The sequence below is a fragment of the Micromys minutus genome (assembly GCF_963924665.1).
Source record: "Micromys minutus genome assembly, chromosome: 28".
NCBI lineage: Eukaryota > Metazoa > Chordata > Mammalia > Rodentia > Muridae > Micromys > Micromys minutus.
The window spans coordinates 22,931,337-22,953,192 of NC_137963.1; the positions used below are offsets into that span (position 1 = coordinate 22,931,337).

The 21,856-nt window shown below is 38.1% G+C and overlaps 1 protein-coding gene across 3 annotated transcripts in view; it reads right to left on the bottom strand.

The window, feature by feature from the left end:
• Window positions 1–3,334: 3,334 nt before the first annotated feature.
• Window positions 3,335–21,856, bottom strand: part of FSD1L (fibronectin type III and SPRY domain containing 1 like) — a 66,145-nt gene continuing 47,623 nt past the window's right edge. For 2 of the 3 annotated variants that reach the window (XM_080940130.1, XM_080940128.1), the window contains 4 exons: window positions 16,544–16,644; window positions 15,728–15,979; window positions 13,884–13,972; window positions 3,335–8,965 (listed from right to left, as the gene is read on the bottom strand). In XM_080940130.1, the coding sequence (XP_080796256.1) occupies window positions 8,843–8,965; window positions 13,884–13,972; window positions 15,728–15,979; window positions 16,544–16,644 (565 nt within the window). In that variant the 3' untranslated portion in view covers window positions 3,335–8,842. The remainder of the gene's footprint in view (window positions 8,966–13,883; window positions 13,973–15,727; window positions 15,980–16,543; window positions 16,645–21,856) is intronic. The other variant, XM_080940129.1, reaches the window with a different exon arrangement.

The window sequence follows — 21,856 nt, forward strand, 5'->3', positions numbered from 1 at the left end:
CTCTTCTTACCTAACTCTAGAGCTGCGGCGGAGGCCTCGCTTTACGGCCGTCACGGCAACTGTCGCAAAGAAACCGTCAAGTGCGCAGCGGCGTACGCCAGCCCCGGTAGCGTTTGGTGGTGCTGGCTTGTCATCAGTGAAGAACACCCAGTACTCTCCCAAATGACCCAGGTTCTATTCTGTAACTCCAGTTCCAGGATATCTAATGTCCTCTTCTGGCCCACACTTATGTGAGATACACATATACCTAAATAAAATGAATATAGAAATTTCTTTAATATCCATCCTAGTTAGATTTTTCTGAAAGAACGTAAATCTAGGTTCAAATATGGAAGTCTCAAGTTCCACAGTGTTGAAAAACAACAGTGTTAAGTACTATGTGAGCTGGAATATGTGTATGTAGACACTCTCGTTGGTACATCCAAGCTGTAAGTGTTGCAGCGCTGAAGAGAAAGGCTTTCCCTACTGAAGTATTACAGCTCTACAGGGAGGGGTGGGGATGGAGGGGGCGGGGAGGGGCGCTGCAGGAAGAGGTTTCCCTAAGGCAAGTCTAACATAACAGTTCTGCTTTGGTGGGGGGAATTTCCCCAGCAAAAGTGTTAAACAGCTCTGCTCCAAGAGATATCCTGGAATTCTGGAGCCACAGAAATACCACAAAGTCATACTGCACAACAACCCTCACACGAGAGATTTATTGGGAGGGAAAAATCCAGCAGGGTGGCTGCTTCTGTTTGAGAGGGCAGTCTGGGTTTATATAGGGTTTCTTGTGGGGAAGGGTGGAGATTTCCAGGATTATAAGATTTCAATTTATGAGGTTGGACAAGTTCAAGGATTGATAAGATTCTGTTTCTTAGCCCTGGTCTTGGTCTTGGAGTCAAGTTAGCCTTTTCCCTTTGGCCCTTTTGCACTATACAAGCACCATCCAGTCTCCACAAATTGCCATCCATGGTGTGTGCGTGTGTCTTTTTTTCTGGATGGATCTTGGGAACATTTTTACACGGGCCCTCAAGGAAAAATTACAGATGACCAGGAAAGGAGGTCTGGGGTATTGGTTGTTTTCCATAATAATCTAAAATTGGGTATGTCAGCAGAAGCCTGAGGAATCCAACCTCTAGTTTCATTTCCTGTTGCTGGGATAAAATAATCTGACAAAAGCAATTTGTAAGGCAAGGTTTATTTTTGTCTCACACTCCCAGATTACAGTAAATCGTATTAGGAAGTCAAAGAGGCGAAAGCTTAAGGAAGCTGGTTACAGCACATCCCAAAGCAAGAAGGAGCAGAAGAGCAAAAATTGCACGCAAGTGTTCAATCCAGGGCCCAGCTGGTGAAATGGTGCTGTCCACATCCAGCATAGGTCTCCCTACCCTCACCCGTAGACACCCAGAGACTAATCTACCTGAGACGACCCCTCACTGAGACTAAGTAGACAATCAAAACCAACCATCAGACACCCTGAGGGAATTCTACTGGGTGAAGTTGGGAGCTTGATTCCTACTATGGAGTTTCAGGATGAGTAAGTATAAAGTGCGGCCAGGTTAACTACGCGCTTTACCAACAGCTATATAAAAAGCAAGGTCCCTACTCAATTCCCTTAATCTTCCACTTTTATCCTGATTCAGGTCAAGAAATATGGAAGACCTGATCCTTGACTTCCTTCCAATTGTGATTTTATGAAAGCAGCCTAGTGGAGACAAGGTCAGGAACTGTAGTATCTGGTGCATGTACAATCTTGCATAACACTATATATATTACTGGCTGGCTCTGTTTGGAATATGAAACAACTTCCTTTAACATATATTTTATCACTGGATTCAACAATCCCTTTGGTGCTAACCTTGGGCAAAGTGAGAATAAGCAAATAATTCCATGAATGTAAGTGCAAAACTGCATTTGATGCAGAAAAACTTCACCATAAAATTTAGAATTGAAATAAATTTACTAAGGAAAAACCTCAAATTTTGAGGAAGCCAGCTGCCATGTGGTTTATATTATGGTTGGAATGTGAAATGTCCTTCTTATATTTTATAATGGTGCTGCTTTAGAGTTTGTGGAACCTACAGTTGCTGGGAATGAGTTGTTTGTGGGCAGGTCTTAAAGCTTACAACTGGGGCTGGAGAGATGGCTCAGTGTTTAAGAGCACTGACTGTTCTTCCAGAGGTCCTGAGTTCAAATCCTAGCAACCACATGGTGGCTTACAACCATCTGTAATGAGATTTGATGCCCTCTTCTGGTGTGTCCGAAGACAGATACAGTGTACTTGTATATAATAAATCTTTTTAAAAAGGTTACAACCAGTTTGCTACTGATCAATCTCTTGCCCGTTCACCCACCATGCCTTCTCACACAGTATTTCTACACCCTGAAAACACATCTTTTACCCTGAAGGCAGTTACTTGTTAGATATTTGATCATGACAAACTAACAGTCTACATATTTATAATACCAACTTCAGGAAGAGATACAAAGAACATATACAAGTCATTATACAAAAATAGGTAACTTGCAGATACAACTCAGAAAGGGGAACCTTCAAAATGCTGATAGTTTGTTTTACTCAAGTAACTCTGAACTGTGGAGGCCAGTTCTTTGCCTAGCAACAAATAGATGAATGATCCTTGTTTGCCTTTAACAGTTTGTTTCTATTTTCATTCATAATGCTACAATGTATTCTACTTTATTTGTGCCTATAAATGCAAGAACAATCATTGACTAACTTAACTGTCTGAAGGTAAGTGCAGGTAAATCTTGATTTTCCTAAACTGTTAAGCTGCACCTATCCAAAGGTCTTCTAACAAGATGACCGCCCCTCAAAACCTTTGTCACACACTTCTCAAAATGCAAGACAGTTTTTCTTTTATCTTTCACATGTTGACAAAGACCTTAAATACAGTAACTACAACCTAAATATAGCCAGTCATTGCTTATTTTTCCCCTTCACTTTCAGGTTAGAATACACACTGTAAAAAGACTGGGTTCTGGGTCTCACTCTTAGTGACCCCTCTACCAAAATGTGATGTGATGAGCTAACTATTGCCTCTTTAATGTAGAAAACAACAGCTGCTAGTGAAATGTACTTATTTTAAATTAATATAAATTTAAAATGTCAAGTGGCTAGTACATTATTCACAGAAGCTGCTCGTAGCTCCTGGCTACTGAATACAGGATTTTCCTTCATTACATATAACACTATTAAATGGCATTGTCTACCACATTTTGAGGAAATAAGACAATGGCTTTTTAAACATTCTCTTTCTCAATAAACAACTATAGATATTTAAACAAAAGTTGATAAAAACAAAACACTGACACAAAAGAAAGCAAAAGGAAGGTTTAATTTTTAGAAGGGATAATACAGGTGCTTTTGTAAAAATCTCAAGTGGAACATTTTATACAGAACATACAATCATTTCAACATACAAGTTACTACGCTTTGAATAACCATTTTTAAAGTTTAAAAAAATTATTTAGAAGGCTTTGTCTTGTTTGTAAGGAAAATGAGGCAGTGTGCTCATTTCAAACACTCTTGCAGCACTGAATAGATCATGTGTAGTTTATTAATAGACTTCATCCACAACTTGGAGGTTAAACCTGAGGAGCTGTCATCTTTATTATCACAACTGTGTAGCAAAACCATGTCTAGATAAAAAACACACCCAAATCCTGTGGAGTAGGATAACTTATAAACCATGTAACAATCCCATCTAGAGCAACATGACTATGTCCAGACAGGTACTAACTGATACAGGCGAATGAACAAGGTTTTAAAATGTTTCTTCTTTAATAAAAAGTAGGATTCAATACAGTTGATGAATATTTGTCAAAGGCAACAAACTGTTGAACCGGTTGGCTGTTGGAAAAGTTATTCAAGCCAAATTCCCTCTGCGTGGGGCACCAGCTATTCTAAATTCTAAACTCCTGGTGGAAAAGGCGTGGAAACAATTTGCTTACTTTAGGCTTCCCCTCTACCCTGCAGTAGACTTTACAACTAGTAAATGTTGTGTAGTTGTTGAAAAATATAGAAACAAACATGCACAAAGTAAATTAATACTAAAGGACATTTTGCAGGAGGTCTTATTTTTTAAAATCATTTAAAATCACTGGTTATACCAACTTAAGAACATGCTTTTTCAAACAAAACAGCATTCATAAGTATCCCAACACAGCCATTCTTAATGAAAACCATCCCATTCACATAGGATTCCATTTCAGCACACTCCTCACAACAGCCCTGTGAGGTAGGCTAAACAAGGTACAATGTTTTAAGTAAGGCAATAGAGGCCCAAGGGTGATGCATGATTCAGAGAGGTCACAGATTCCTACATGGGGCAGCTATGATGATTAAGTTTAAATACTTAAAGAATGCCAAAAATCTTAAAGACTTGCAGCTTTTGCCTGTTTAGCTATTGTATCTTAATAGAGTCAGTTATGGATTTGATTTCAAAGAGTCTCCATTAAAAGCTCAATTAGTCTCAGTCCTTTGGTACCTCACAAACATTTGGAAATGTTAAGAAATCCTTCTCATAGTCCTGTGCTCTCTAAAACGTTCCAATATTACTAAAATGCCTTTTACCAATCTTTTACAATCTGATTTATTGTAAAATTGATTGAATCTTAAGTTCCATGCCCACCAAATACATTCACTTACCTCTGCTCTACACACTGCCAAAACTTCTACATGTTCATTCCTAAGCACCAAGTTGACTATTACTAAGAAAATATAATATATACTTTAAAACAAATATAACTGAAATGATTATGTATCAAAGCCAGTATTATTAGCCCAGAAGAAGTATTCTTTTGATATGGTTGGGTAGTCAAGATGAAAGTCCTATGGTACTGATTACTAAGCCAGTATTATTAACATTCATATGGCATGCCCAACCTTCCAATGAGAACAAAAGCAGCAAACAATCCACTTAAATTCTCACTGGTGCAAAGTTCCTATGGTATTCAGATAATCACACCACTCAGGTAACACAATACTGACATCAGACTCACAAATGTGAACACTGTTAGAAGACACATAAAACTAAAAATACTAAGCAGGAGGTAATGCTGCCATGATGATTTTCTGTAAGAAAAGCTGTATTTCCCGCTCTCCGGGTGCTGGAATTATGAATGGTATATGTGGTTGAAAATAGCAACTTGATGGTGACATGGGTACTGAGTAAACTCACTCTTACCTCCGACAGAATAAATGTGATGTAAAAGTAAGTCAAGGGAGGATAATTTACCAAACTTTTTATTACAATATAAAAGTGAAGTATTACCATGTGTAGTTAATTTGATAGTTATTTTTACAAGCTACAACAACTGTACTTAAAAAAAATTTTAAGGTACATTGTGTGTGTGTGTGTGTGTGTGTGTGTGTGTGTGTGTGTATGTGCACAATTCAAAAGACAACTTGGAGGTCAGTCTCCCCTTCCATTTGGGTCCCAGGGAACAAACTCAAGCTATCCTGTTGACAGCAAGTGCTTTTCTTATGAGCCATCTTGCTAGCCCATGAATGCAGTTTTCAGAAATCTAATGACATATTAACAAAACATTATTTTTAGATCAAGGCTATCAAATCAAAAATAACCAAGTGAGGTTCATATGGTGAATTAAATTCTACTAGGAAACCTAGATAGAAAGTAATAAAATTGATGCTGTATCATAAAAACTTAAATACTGTTATATGAATTATATGCCGATTTTAAAAAGATGCTAAAAACATCTGAGACTAAAACAGTTGAATTTTAGCCCAGAGTAATGTATTTCATGGTGAGACATTTATACTGTCTTCTTTTAAGGTTAATATTCTTTAGAGTAATCACTTCCAATATATATCCCTTTCCAATTTTTAAAAGTTGTTTTTGAAAGAAATAACAGCAAATACATAGCTATAATTTCATGGAAAAGATATATAGAAAAAACTAGGTAATTCTAGGTAATTGACCTAATTAAAATATTTCATCATAAATATTTTCTTTTATTATTTATACCAAGAATCAATCATGGAAGTTCAAATTATACATAATATTGTTGATGGTTTGTTTTTTTTAGAATATTTAGAATAGAACATCTTCAGAACAGAGTGAACAGGCCCAGCCTGGCTGTCCAGCAGTTTACTGTCACATGGCAGAGGTGCTATCAATTGAACCACAGACAGCGTTTTTAACACTTTTTAAAAAGCCTATACCTGGGACGTTCAGAAGATCACTGTGTCTTAAATTTCCATGTGTACTAGTCATTAAATACTTGGTCTAAACATATTTGCCAGTATTTAAAACCGTGACACAAGCAGCTGAGTCAAAGGAATTGTAGGAAATTCTAAAGTGCGTACGGCTCCTTCCTGTCCATTTCCAGCTACATGAAACTGGTTTGGAATTCAACTGCTAAAGGGAAATGCAATAGTTAATACATATTTTATGAAGCAGTTCTTCACCCTGGTGATACATCCCTTACAGTCCACATCCCCACACCTCTTCATGAAAGCAATCATGTTCAAGCTGTGCAAGCAGACACGGGGTGACAGAATACTGGAGAGAGCTTGCAAGCTTTCCATAAAACCTCAGGAGGCAGAGCAGCTCAGCCATTTCACCCTAATGTTTAGAGAATATCACATATTATGACCAAGTTAATAGTTACCTTAAACTTAAGGTTTTTAAACTAAAATACTACAAGTTTGTTCTTTTTTAAAAGAGACCCCAATGTTTATTTTAAAGCAATGGAGGTATAATTAGTACCTAATATCACATGATAAGAACCTGGACTCTTATTCACTGACGATACTTTGTTCTACAAATCTGCTGAGAAATAGAAACTTTCCAATAAGTAATGCATTTTCCAGTGACTGGAAATTGTAGATGAAGGTCTCAAATGCCGGGACGAGGACAAGGAGGAAGCACATGTACTCCTCTGGCCTCAACAGAAGCCCTCCCCACTGTGGTAGTGTCGCCTGCCTTAAGCTCAGTAGACAGTGAGCATGAGAGAAAGGCACCATATAAATGAGAAGATATAACTATGCAAGACATAATATCATAACAAAGAGTTCTATACAAGAACAGCTGGCTTTTCCATGCCACTTTTGACAAAATATACTTAGTAGCCACACAAAACAATTCCAGTAAATCATTACTTTCAGGTATGAGTCTACAAAAAAGGAGTAATTCCTTTTTCTTTAGGTCATGAAATACCATTTCTATAGACAGTGAAACAATGAAAAATGTCTTTCGAACTATAATAAATAAAAAGTAAAACATTGCTTTGGGGAACCGAAAGAATATTGATACACTTCATTCTATAAACTGCTTTAATCTTAAAAACTACCAGTGTGTTATGAGACAATACTGTAAATAATTGTTATATGGAAAAATAATATTCTAGGTCAAATTTGTTTCATAAGCAGAACAAAAAAATCATGCCAGTTAGCAATACATTTTAAGGGCAAACACTTATTATGATCCTACAAGCTACACACAGAAAGCAAAATAGACACTTCTCCAGGGAAGTTTGTCAGAAACTCATGTTACTTAAAATGAGAAGAGATTAAAAGTCTCAAAAAATACTTAAAAGTCAAATATTCATTTCTGCAAAGTTCTGAAAGCAGCTTTACAATTTCAACTTCTAGTTTGGCTCAAAAAAGTTGTTAAAAGTTTTAATTGGCTCAAGAAGTTTTAATCAACTTTTAAATAAAAGGATTTTCTGTTAATAACCACAGGTTTTACTAACTGCTTCACACATTCCTTCAGATTTGGGGAAAACTATGTTCACTTTTGGAAGAATCATAAACATTTAAATAGTAAATGAATGGACCAAGAAAACAGAAAGAAAAGCCAAAGCAAAACAAAGAATCCTTCAAATGATTACTTGAAAAACACATATACCAATTAAGTAGGACACATGTATTTTTTTAAACAGCTGGTTAAACCATTCCATATCTTTGTAGAAGAACGTATATATTATTCCAGAAAAGAATACTTTAGGCACATTTCTTTATAACCTTTCAGACAAAAAAATCAGCAATACACAGCTTTTTAACCTTTATAAAACTTAATTCATAAACTTCTATTAGCAATAATGATCACCAGTGCCAAATTCAAGTGGAAGTTTTCTCAGAGATACAAAAACAGCTATATAGGTGGGGTTAAAGCAGAGAACAAAGTCAGTGAGCACGGCTCATGTGGTACCCAGGAGCCCATGAAGGAGTGGACTGTATAACTCAGCACACACATGCGCGCGCACGCGCGCGCACACACACACACACACACACACACACACACACACACAAAACTCTCTTGTGCCGCCTACATTCTCCATCTGCTTGATATTTTAAGTTATAACTATAAAAAATACCTATACATAAGTTACCCTATGAAACGCTCAGCTTATTTCTAAAACAATAAAATAAGCCACCATAGGACAATTTCTCTTCCATCTCTAGGCAAAGGTTTCAATTCCTAGGAAGCCTTTAGGGACCTTGTGTTTTACAGCCTTGGTGCAGGACTTAATGACAGCCAGTGAGGAGAAAGACAAAATGGAGAGTGGAAGGCAAGCTGCAAAGCTCTGCAGCCCAGCTCCCGCTCACCAGATACAGTTACATGACTGCCAGAATAGCTTAGGGAACAGAAAATGGCTTTCTACGTAAGTATGTCAGCACTGCCCTCTTCCTACTGACTATTCAATGGGACACCGAAATAACCTCCCATGGCTGCTTCCTATTTGGTAGTTAATCTAACAGATTCCAGGCTTTAAAGCAGAACATAGAAAACCCGATTTCCACCACTCAGAAGTATCTGTTAGTCACCGTATGGGAAAGGCCACACAGTCTGAGGAAGGGTAGACACAGCCCGAGTTGCCGTTACTGAGTGGCATTGTTCAGGCTGCTTGTTGAACCGGTCATTCCGTTTTCACTCTTCTGAAGTGTTCTCACAGCACTTGGAACCTGCATTCCAGTACTTAAAGAAAGTCCACCACACCAAACCTAAGAAAAAATAAAAACAAAGTCTTAGACTCAAATCAAGTAACTCCAGTAATCCTTAACTTTCCATTTGGAAGGCAAAATGTTACATGTATAAATATCAACCAATCCCAAACTGATACATTTTATATTTGAGCTGAGCAGAGATGAAAAGACTCACAGCAGCCAAAGGAAGTCTGTCTAGTAGCAGAGGCCACTGAATCTGCACCCAGGAAAGGGGACACAGGGCAGCAGAAACTCAGGAGACTAAACTGGATTAATCTCAGGGAGCAATGCTGACTAATGGTATATCCCTAACCTTTACAACTAGGGCACTGTACCCCAGAGAAGCTTGTCTCACTTATGGCTTTAATATTGAGACATGACTTTAGAGAGGACATATGATCTAGTGAGACAACTTCCCTGAACAAAACACCAACCACTCAGGTCCTAAGAATTACAATTAGTGGGACCTCGTGAAACTGAAAAGCTTCTGTAAGTCAAAGGGCACTGTCAATGGAACAAAATGGCAGCCTACAGAATAGAAAAAGATTTTCAACAACTCCACATCTGATAGAGGGCTAATTTCCAAAATACATAAAGAACTTAAGAAATTAGAAATCAACAAGCCAAATGATCCAATTAGAAATGGGGTACAGACTTAAACAGAATTCTCAGCAGAGGACTCTCAAATAGACAAGAAACACTTAAATGTTCAACAACCACAGCCGTCAGAGAAATGGAAACTAAAACTACTCTGAGATTCCACCTTACACCTGTCAGAAGGCTAAGATCAAAAGCACAAGTGACAGCACATGCTGACCAGGATGTGAATCAAGGTTAATACTCCTCCTCCATTGTTGGGAGTGCAAACTTACACAGCCACTTTGGAAATCAATATTGTGGTCTCTCAGAAAATTTGGAATCAATCTACCCCAAGACCCAGCTATACCACTTCTGAGCATATAACCAAAAGATGCTCCACTGTCCCACAAAGACATTTACTATGTTCATAGCATCTTTATTCATAATAGCCAGAAACTGAGAACAACCTAGATGTCCTGCTACTGTCCCTCAAGAATGGATAAAGAAATGTGGTTCATTTACACAATGGAGTTTCTATGACTCAGTTGTTTAAAAAAAAATCATGAAATTTGCAGGCAAATGGAAGGAACCAGAAGAAAACCAACCTGAGTGAGGTAACCCAAACCCAGAAAGACAAACATGGTACGCACTCACTTATAAGTGGATATTAGCTATAAAGAAAAGGATAATCGGCCCAGAGAGGCTAAGTCGCAAGGGGGCACAAGGTGGAGATGCATGTATCTTCCTGGAAAGGGGACTAGAATCAATATCTCAGGTAGACTAGGACAAGTGGGGACAGGAACAAGAGGGATCAGGTTGTACTGAAAGAGACCATTGGAATTGTGGGACATTTTGGGAACGAGGTAGAATTAATGCAGTAGAAACTGCCAGGAGTCTATGAGGGTGACCCTAGCAAAGACTCCTAGAGTAGGGAAAGTGGAACTGACCAGCCATCTCCGGTAACCAGACAAGACTTCCAGTGGAGGACTGGGACAACCAACCTAGCCGCAAAACCTTTGACCGACAATTCATTCTGCCTACAGTGCGGGTTATGGTAAAGGTGGTACAGAAACTGGGGGAATAGCCAACCAATGACTGGTCTAGCTTGATACCCATGCCATGAGAGGGAGCCAACCCCTGACTCAGCCTGCCCGGCCAGGAACTAGAGTTTGGATAGTCCAGACCCCCAGGACAGTTCAAACACACCAGGAAAAAAGCCAGTGAGCTGATTCCTAATGATACTCTGCCATACTGTAGACTAGCATAATCATTAGAGAAGCTCCACCCAGCAACTGATGGAGCAGATGCAGAGACCCACAGCTACACACTAGGCAGAGCTTGGGGAACCCTTTGGAAGAGGGGGAGGAAGGATTGTAGGAAGAGTTAAGGACATCACAAGAAAAACCACAAAATCAACTAATCTGGGGTCATAGGGGCTCACAGAGATGAACCAACAGCCAGCGTTTCTGAATGGGTCTGAGTGAGGTCCTCTGCACATGTTAGGGCTGTGCAGCTTGGTGTTCTGTGGGCCTCCTAATAGTGGGAGTAGGGCTATCTTTCCACTGTTGCCTACTTTTGGAACCCTTTCCCTCCTATCGGGTTGCTAAGTCCAACTTTAGTATGAAGAGAGGTGTCTAGTTTTACTGATATCTGATATGCCGTGTTTAGTAGATATCCCTGAGAGGCCTACCCTCTTCTGAAGGGAAATGGAGGAGTGAGTGGGGAGGGACTGAGGAAAAAGGGAGGGGAAACTGTAGTTGGTATGCAATATGTAAGAGAATAAATTAAAAACAATTAAAAAAATATCTAGCAGAAAAAAAAAGCTAGGGAAATGGCTCAGCAATCCAGAGAACTGGTTGCTTTCAGAGAATTGGGTTTGTTTCCCAGCACCCTCATGGTGGCTTCAACAATCTGTAACTCCAGTTCCAGGGGATCTGGTGACCTCTTCTGACCTCTATGGCACCAGGTATGAATGAGGTGGACATTCACTCACTGCTTATGTAGGGTTTCTAATGCTGTGATACATTATGAACTTGGGGATGAAGGAGTTTATCTTAGATTCCACGTCACAGTCCATCATCAAAGGAAGTCAGAGCAGAGACTCAAGACAGGAAGCTGGAGGCAGGAAGTAAAGCAGAGAAACACTGCATACTGACTTTCTTATATGCCCAGCATGGCTGCCTGGGGAGGGCCACACTAGCAAAGAGTTGGCTCTCCCATATCAGTCATTTGTCAAGAAGACACTGGACAGACTTGCCTACAGCCCAATCTGTTTAAGGTATCTTGTCAACTGAGGTTTCCTCTTTCCAGATAACCCTGGCTTGTGTCAAGGTTAGAGAAACTAAAACTACTACCACCACCACTACCACTAATAATAATAATAATAATAATAATAATAATAATAATAATAATAGTAATAGTAATAATAATAACCACGAAGGCAAAGCCCTCATACACATAAAATAGGTTTTTTTTTTTAAGTTTGAAAAATCTAGCAGAAAAGTACAAAACGAAAGCAATAGAGAAAGGTCAGATTTTTTAAAAAAGAAAACAGTACTAGAGGAAGTGGCTATTCATGTGCAAAGAAAAAAAGTCTTGAGCCAGGCTGCATATAAAAACACAAAAGAGACCAATAAAAGACATAAATGTCAAAATTAAAAATACAGACTTTAAGGAGACAAGTGAGACAATGATAAAGCAAATGGTGGGCGGTGTGATGACCCTTCACATGCTGCGTGCGGCAATGCAGACATGCCATAGTCCGTGGAATATATTTTGACAGCTTCTTAGGAAATTAAGCATAAAATTTCAGTGTGATTAAACAACCCTGTTACCAAAAGGAAAAGCAACCATATGTCCATACCAAAAAACAAAACAACAACAACCCTATGTGAGTGCTTATAGTGGCTTTATTTATATTATCTATCTATATTTATATTATCTACTAGAAACACAAATGTCTTGGACTGGTAATAAATATACATGTGGCAGAAGCCAAGCATGAAGCCCACACATGAAACTCAAGCACGGCAGGAGAACTTCAGGCCACACTAGTCCACAGAGAGACCTTGTGTCACAATAACGTGAGGTAGGAAATAAGCTCGGCATGCACAGCCCTGGCTTTATTCCACAGCACACAGCACACTACAGCAGGCGAGAAGCCGCCTGACGGGCACACGGGGCAGTGAGGCGAACATTCCCATGCGCCGTGCTGCAGCATCAGGGCTGGTCACCGTCCTTCTACAGGACAGCCTCAGCAGCCCAAAGCACGGGACGAGAGAACGACTCACTTATTGTTACTACACGGGAGCATGCAAGAACTTTCTACAGTGCTAATTTACACATCCTCATTTATGGCAGTGGTTATATGTCTGCATGCATCTAGCAAAACTCAACATAGACAATATTGTATGTAAATTATAACTTCATCAACTCAACATTAAAAATTAATATCATGTGCAAACAACATCCATCACTAAGTTAATAAAACTAGGCTTCAAGGAAGGGAAGTGAAGATGTTTAATAAGTTTAAAACAGCTATCTATTAGTACATAATTATGATTATTTGAAATGAAAAATATTTTGTTTTATTAATCACCTTTATGTTTTAATGAAAAATGGAGAGCATTGGCTATCAGGATTATTTTAAGTTTAAGATTTTAAGGTGTCAGGAATAAAACTTTAATTATGAGTTTTAAAAGTAAATACAAATTCTAAATCTATACATACCCTGAACACTTTCTTCTCAAGTGGAGAGTTACATGTGCAGTAAAGATGTAAGAGAACGTACGTGGAACAACCAATAAAGTGGCCTAGAAAGGTGCCATCTGGATTGGAGAGGAAGTCACCCCGCCCCACCCCACCCCGCCTTAGAAAAGTTTTATCCAACCAAGGAAGCCTTTAGTGGATCTCAGAACTCCCTACATCAAACCTAATCTTAACAAAGAAGCAAACAGTTATGGTGATAGAAGCAACAATGACAGTTTATTAAAAAAATTAAAGACAGGTTTCATTTTATGTGAAGAAACATGATTTTTCTCCATAAATCAGCATGTAACTGAGCAGTCTTGAAATCATTCATTTGTGTCATATCCTCAAATGGAAGACACCACAAAAACTAACCTAATGGGCACTCAAAAGACTGATGTATCACCTGGAAAATAATGTTGTTCTAAGAATGGTGAACAAACTAAAAGCACGAAGAACATTAAAAGATCTCACACGTGTATGGCTGAGCCAAACAGATGCTGTACAGTTCCCTAGGCCAAACAATGGCTTGGCATCGTTGAAGTCCAGACCATTACTGCATACACTATCCCCAAAAGTGCTGAGCTGTAAAATATGAGTGGGTACCAACCATGAAACCAGGTACTACTGGCTGAGTAAATTTTGTCTTGAATGAATACAGCAACTGCTTCGAGTGTGCATCATAAAATGAAAGCTGACCTAAAAGGACAAAAAAGTCTTATTTATTATTCAAAGTTAATCTAAGTTAAACAGATGACCACGCCAAAAGATGTACTTTAACATTAGTTTCTGTTACAAATGGTATCAACCACACTTAACAATTCTTATAAAAATTCCAAAACATGAAAAGGATAAAAACTTAAGCCTGCTTTTCTTCTGATCATCAAGATCTCATTAATATCTCCATAGTCTGCTAGGCTGGTGCAGAAGCACTTGTAGATTTTACACTGTTGAAATTTGTCATTTCTGGAATACATTCTTAAAAAGTTATGATTGCTATATACCACCTTAATGCACATTTATTGCTTTATGTTTCTTGCTACTGACAATATTTGCTATTTATTTTATATTTATTTTATACTATGGAAATGTCAGACAAAAAGCAAACTAGTTCACTTTCAAGTTCGAACTGGTTGTAAAGCAGTGGCTACAGCCCTCATCAGTAACACATCTGTCTGGATCTGCAGTGAACTTGCACTACAGAAGGTGGGAAAGACACTTTGCATAATTAGGGGACTTGAAGACGAGCAGCACTGCTGAGATGGCCCACTCAGTGGTACTGTGCATTTGAAGCAACTGGAAAAGTGAAAGGATTTGGTACGTGGGTGCCTCTTAAGCTGATCTAAAATAAAAACAACCATTCTCATTCTGATTGTGATGGTATAAGAAAAAGTGGAGTACCCATAACAATTATGACGATTTGCTCAGTGGTCAAACCAAAGATGCTCCTAAGAACTAAAGCATGTGTGCTCTCTCCTCTCCCTCTGTCACAAAGTCATGGATACTGTTTGTCACTCTGCTGCTGGTCTGATGAATCCAGCAAAATCATTACATCTGGGAATCACGCTTAGCAAATCCATGAGATGCATCAAAACTGCAGTGCCTGCAGCTGGCACTGATTAAGAGAAAGGGCCCAATTCTCCACAACATTGCCTGACCTCACATCCAACAACCAACGCTTCGGTATAGAGAGAATGGGTGCCAAGTTTTGTCCACCACATTCACACAGCAACTCAGTAAGTTCAAAAACCTAGAGAATGTTTTGCAATAAAAACAATTCTTCAGTGGGCAGGATGAAGATCAGTTAAATCCCTGAAGTGCCAATTTTATACTACATGAATAAACAAACACTTCTTACTGGTAAAAGTTATTGATTTTAATGGTTCCTATTTAGATTAGCAAAACTGTACTCAGGTCTAGCCGCAATGATTTAAAATTCATAGTCCCGGAAGTGAATTCCCATGGCGTCCACCCAGTAAGTCTTCTTGCTCTACACCAACTGTTCATCATCAAACAAAAGGCTCTCTTAGCTCACTAGGTGCTTAGATCTCATCCTTTATATACCGACTGCCAAATTCTACCAGCTTTAAAACTCTACTGCTTCAGCTCTGCTAACTGTGAAGTCCCCACCTTTCACCGTCTCTCTCAGAAGTGTCCTCTCCTTACAACTCACACACTAGCTGCTCAGCCTAACACCTGACTCTCTTCTTCATCTGTGCCCTGTGTTGATATCATTTGTCTGTTTTTCAACTATTCTAAATGTAGCTGCTTTGTCCAGTTCCTCATTTTCTCTGTAAGCTGTTCCTAAGAAATCAACCAGCATCAAATAGAGAAAAAAAGCAATATTCCCAAAGACTTTCACAGAAAGAAAAATACTATCTTATATACATTAAATATACTGAAGTACAAGCAAATATGGGAAAATGCCTTTTTTAGAAAAACAAGTGCACTTACCCCCATCGAAGTCACAAAACACACCTATTTTCTCGGGAACAGGGACGTCCAGGGCTTTCACCTTATTATTATGCTTGGCTGCAAATGTGTTCTGTAGCCAGCTATTGACATGGATGCACCAGCTAGTGTTCGTCTTTCCCAACTGGTCGAATTTGCCTAACGTTTTATATGCTACACCCACACTATAGGATTTACAATCTTTCTGGGCCTTCACTTCCCAGTAATGTTGTCCATTTTCAATAGCAGTGTCTCCTAGAAAAGATAAAGAAAAAGGTTTGATTTTTTTTTTTTTTTTTTTGTTATCCTAAGAGTCACAGATTTTTACTTGCCATGTGTTCTCTAACAACTTCCTTTTTCTTTTTCTTTTTAAAATTTCACTATGCATCTCAGGCTAGACCCAAGCTCAAGATCCTTCCACCTCAGCCTCCAAGGACTGGGATGGCAGGCTTATATCACCATAACCACTGAATTCAACTACTCTTTCTGTGAGAACAACCACATCAACAACAGATGCTAAATGCAGAGTATATGCTATAAATTTACACATATTATTTATGTTTCAATGCATATACAATACTTCAAAGGCTTCCTTTGTTAGAATCCCTACAAGGGCTATATTCATGAGGCATACCACATGAGCCGAAGTAGAATTTAATGTGTCAGTGAGTCAGTCTGAAACCTCTGACAGTACTCAGGCTTCAACAGAAACTTGTATAGAGACCCATCCACTGTACAGGCTGACTTCCCAGATGGAGTGGGAATCCCAGCAGTGTGCTATGTGGCCTTTACTCTGAGAACTACTGAGCTTCAGCCTACCTAGCACTGTGTATGACTCCCCAGTAAAACGGTCTCTGCTGCCTCTTACTGCTGGTGGCCTGGAGCCTACAGACGTCCGTTTTGGGGATGGTGTACCACTTCTAAAAAAAATCAGGAACAAAAAAATTTATGTTGAAAATTATTCATAAGTCAGGATTACAAATCATAGCAGAAATCTTTGAAAATACTTCTCATTATATTGCAACACTTCATTTGATCTCAATTATTAATGAGTTATCAATTATAAGCACTCAAATGTAAGAAGCCATCCACACAAAGCAGGCTGTAAACACTAGTATCATGCAGACTGAGCAAGGTTTATACAAAGAGCACACAGCTGAAGTAAGATATGATGTCAAAAGAAGACAAGATTTGCTGGTGGGAAAATTAAGAAAAATCTTGGACTATTGCTTGTAAATATTTTACAACTGAATTTAAATAAAAGTAATGGCAAAACCAGGTTCCTAACCTCACTACAACTAAGTACTTATTTTATTAGTAGTATTTTGCTCTGATCTTTCCTTCTTAAAAAGAGGACATTATCTGAATTTGTGTATTGGAAATACTGAATCTCAAAGAATGCCCACTATTGCAATGAACAAGATCCTTTCATATCAAATAATATGACACACAAACGGGCCACTGCTAGACTCTTCGTTAACTCTCAAAACCATCAGAAAAATTACGTCTCCAAGATGTTTCCGTTGGACCTACAAAGACAGTGCTTCGACTTCCATACTGTACTTTTTGTAGTCTCAGTTCCTTATATTATCCCCAAGATGTTTTTAAAGTATGATTTAATTATACTAAATTTGTACTTGAGAAACCTTTGCCTTTTTGGTTAAGATCATGCTGAAAGTTGGGGTGTAGAAACAGCTCACTGGTATCAAGTACAAGCTTAAGGATTGGAGTTCAATCTCTAGAATGCACAGAAAAACAATCCAGGGAATGGTGATGTGCAATTGTTAGTCCAGGCTGAGCAAATGGAGACAAAATCCAGTCTTAAAATACAAAGTGGATGATGCCTAGAGAATACTGCCTGCCTATCTACATGTGTGTGTACACGCACGCACATACACACACGAAAGGGAAGATATTGAGAGATTATTCTAAAGTTATTTAGAAAAATAGAAATACTTTATTATTACCATTATTTAGAAATTTTCCAATATAGTTGCACTAGAATTTTTCTTCCCAAAGAAAAAATTTAGTAGAAAATAAATCACTAAATAAAATTATAATCAGAAAACAAGCATAAAGATAGTTCCAGTCATTTCATGTGATCTAATGACTTCATTTTGCATCATTTAAATATTATCTTGCTGTTGAGAGCAGACTTATCAGATGGTTTCAAATAATTAAAACTAAACTGGACTGCTTCATCTATCTCGTGAATTATAAATAAATATTTATATTAATTATATTCATTTTTTAGTGAATGCTATTAAGTAGCATGATCACATAGAACAATAAAATCTTCATGGATCAAATGTCCCTTACGTGAGTTACTATTAACAATGAACATTTGAGATGTTAGACTAATAAAGAATATTCTTTTCTTTAAAAAGCCTCCTATTTTTGAAGGCCGGCCTGGTCTGGTCTTCAGAGTGAGTTCCAGGGCAGCAAGGGCTATACAGAGAAACCCTGCCTTGGAAACAAACACACAAACAAACAACCCCTCAAAGGTCATTTTAAAGCAAGTCACACAGTATGGACTTATTAGAGTTGAGCGGAGATCAACTGGTACTAGAATTTTCTGTGACAATGAGGGCACAAGTCGGGGCAGGAAAAGCAAAAAGGAACTGAGTGGGAGAAAATGTATCTACAAGTGCTTCTGAGAAATTCTCCAAAAATAGAAGACAGAAATAAATAAAATCCCTGGGTGTGGTGCATATGCCAGTAAGGTCAGCACTCAAGGGTGTGAGGCAGGAGAATTACAAGTTTGAGACAGTCTAGGAACAGGTTTAAAGCTAGAATAAGGTGCATACAGTCTCTGCCTCAAAATGCTGGGGGGGGAGTGAAACTAAGAAAAACATTTGAAGAAACGTGTTTTTGACTTCTTTAAGAAGTTTAAAATTTATTAGATAATAAATTGTCAAATAAAATTAGTATACAAAAAATTTTAGCTTGACCAAATTTTCTAACCTGGTACTTATTATGAAACACAAGAATCACTACGTGGTAAGAACTTAAAATCTAAATACTGTCAAATTAATGACAACTCAAAAAGAAAAAGTCCATATCACTGTTTTTTTTTTAATTCTTTTTTATATAAACTACCTGAGTACAAATACTCTGTGTTTTCTAAACTAAAGGGGAAAGACAACACTACATTTTTCTCAAAATAGAAAAAGTAGACAGATGGAGGATGGAAGGAAGGAAGGAAAGAAGGAAAGAAGGAAGGAAGGAAGGAAAGAAGGAAAGAAAGGAGGACAGAAGAAGAAAAAAGATCCCCCTCCCATCTCCCAGTCCCCACTGTTCTGTGGTGAGGAGGACAAAGCAGCTCTGGATGGCAGTTTTCAAGACATGCCCTGAACTCCAGGTTACCACAATGCCACAGCAACTGCTGTGGGATGCTGGGATGAGGCCAGCTCTGGGGCTGCTCCTTATTTTGGCCACCTGTCTTTTTTCTCTTTTTAGATTAGCCTTCTGGGCATATTTCATTTGAGGAAGCCATTCTGTTACTTGAGAAGCATGAAAAGCCTTGTTTTAGGTGCAACATTAGGGAAGGCTGAAAAGGAACAGGGTTAAAAATAAAAATAAGACTGGCCTAACAAAATGTTTTAAATTTCTGAAACATCTATACAATGTAAGGCTTCTGTGTGATTAAGTATTCCCCACATCAGCCTTCCTCTTTGCAAGCTAATTTAGTTTTACATATTTATATTTACATATAATAAACATAGTTTTAACTAATCTTAGGAGTACTTGTAGAATATACATTTTGAAACTAGAGAAGGTGTGTACTCTGTACGTTAGAATAGCAATCCTTCAGTATATGGAGCTGAACTCTGATCCCCAGAGTCTTACAACAGAAAAAAAAAAGGTCTTTAGGATTTTTGTAACAAAGCATTGATACCAACCGAGAAAACACAATGGAATCAGAATCAACCAGAACATCTTCCTAAAATACCCATAGTTCATTTACTCCTCCACTGGTGGGTCCAAAAGTTTGCTGGGAAGAAACTCATTCTGAAAACTATACATCAGGAGCTCCAGAGAAATAAACAGTGGGCGGATAATAATATATAATAAATGATTCACTGAGCCCAGCTTCAAAAATATATTAAGAGCTAATCTAAAAAACCAAAGGAACAAAATTAAAACAAGTATGACTTACCAGTAGTAAAGAAATTCAAGGAAGCATGAAAAACAGAAAAGAGATAGCTGCTGAGGTTGACAGTTTAGCTGCTGAGTGAGGCCCCACCCTCCCAGCTCTGCATCCATTGTTTTAAGGACTGCAGCTACCATCTTTTGACAATTTCCTTGTTAAAGGTGCCTTGGTAACTTCACTGGATTAAGTACTTGTGTAGCCCCTAGAGCAAATTGTTTAACTCATTTTCAAATGTTTACCATTGTAAGATAAAATAATCATTTTTCATATTGTCTACAAGCAATTTAGTCTCATAGGCTTATGTTTTAGTCCAGTCTGCACTTTAGCCTTGTGATGATAAGGATGTACATGTGTGTGTGTGTGTGTGTATATATATACATATATATATACACACACACATATATATTAATATATATATTAAACATGCCAGCCAAAGTGTTCTTTATTTTTTAGATTACATTTATATATTATATTTCTTCTTGTTTCCCTTCATTGCAAGATGAAACACTACAAATTCTCCTACTTCCTGAAGAAACAGTTTAAATACCACTTCTTAAATGAAGGTCTTTCAGGACCTACTATGCTAATTTTATACTCTAGACCCTAGCCCTACTGTGACATTTCACACACAATCACAGAAAGCTCTCGAGACTTTAGCAGGTAGCCCTCCAGGAGGCATGAGTGGGCCTTGGTGTCAGGCAGTATAGTGGGCATCCTGCTCATACACGTGGGCAAAACAAGTTCCTCAGCACTTTCTAGAGGAATTATCCCTTACCTAAAACCAAGCTCAGCACCAATCAATATGCTTAGCCTTCTCAGCTTTATTTACTGCAGGTGATCTCAACCTATGGGTTGACACCCCTTGGGGCTGCAAATGACCCTTCTACAGATGTCACCTGAGACAACTGGAAAACACAGTTATTTACATTATGATTCATAACATTATGATTCATAATTAAAGGTGTAAAGTAGTGGTGAAAATAATTTTATAGTTGGAGGGTCACCACAACATGAGGAACTGTTAAAGGGTCACAGAATTAGGAAGGATGAAAACCATTGATTTAGAGACCTGTTCTTACTAAAGAGAAGCACCATTCTTTAAGAAGTGTGTGTACTAAGAAGCCAGTTTTTGTTACTTAGTCGTCTTTCCACTTTTAATCTTTTCTTATTCCCTACTTCTTTAGCATCCTATTCCATCAGTCAACACAAACCTTCTATTTAGGGCTTCCTACTAATGAGATCCTCTGCCTGTGATGTGTCTTAACTCACCCGACTTTCACCTGGTACTATTCAACTGGGGAGAATGAAAAACAGCATGACTGAGCATCCTTTACTTTGTGACCTTTCTTACACTATTGAGGTAAGTCAGTAAACGCTTGTGACAGAAATTTGGCACATCGCTCTAACTGACCACCTCAACACCTGGCAGCTCTGGACATCTTCCTTCTAGTTCATCAGTATACATGGCTGCCATCTTGTATCATTGTTTCGTGTGTACACAGCTCATCTCTATGACTAAGACAAAGTTTATGGAAAGCAAGGGCAGTGGTTATCCCTATAAGCCCAATACTATCCATCATATATCCTACAGCAAATACTTATGAAAAGATAAATAAAAATATATAGCCCTAATATAAACATCTGAAAATTTTCAATACTGAAAACTCTTGAGCACTGACAAATGTTATGAATAGAATCTTATTCGTGACCTGTTGCCAGCCACAGTCAAAAAGCACTAGTATACTAAGACATTTACAAAATTATGTTCAGACTATTAATATAAGGTACACATGAAACAAATAATTTTGAGTTTAGAGTTGAGTCCCAACTTTATATATGTGCAATATATATGTAAGTTTTGAGTCTTGAGTGTTTCAGATAAGGGATAGTCATATACCATTCTATAAACAGCCAACATATGCAATAATCTTAATAGGAGAGAAAGGAGAAAGACATAGTCTGAATGCTAAAATCAGTTT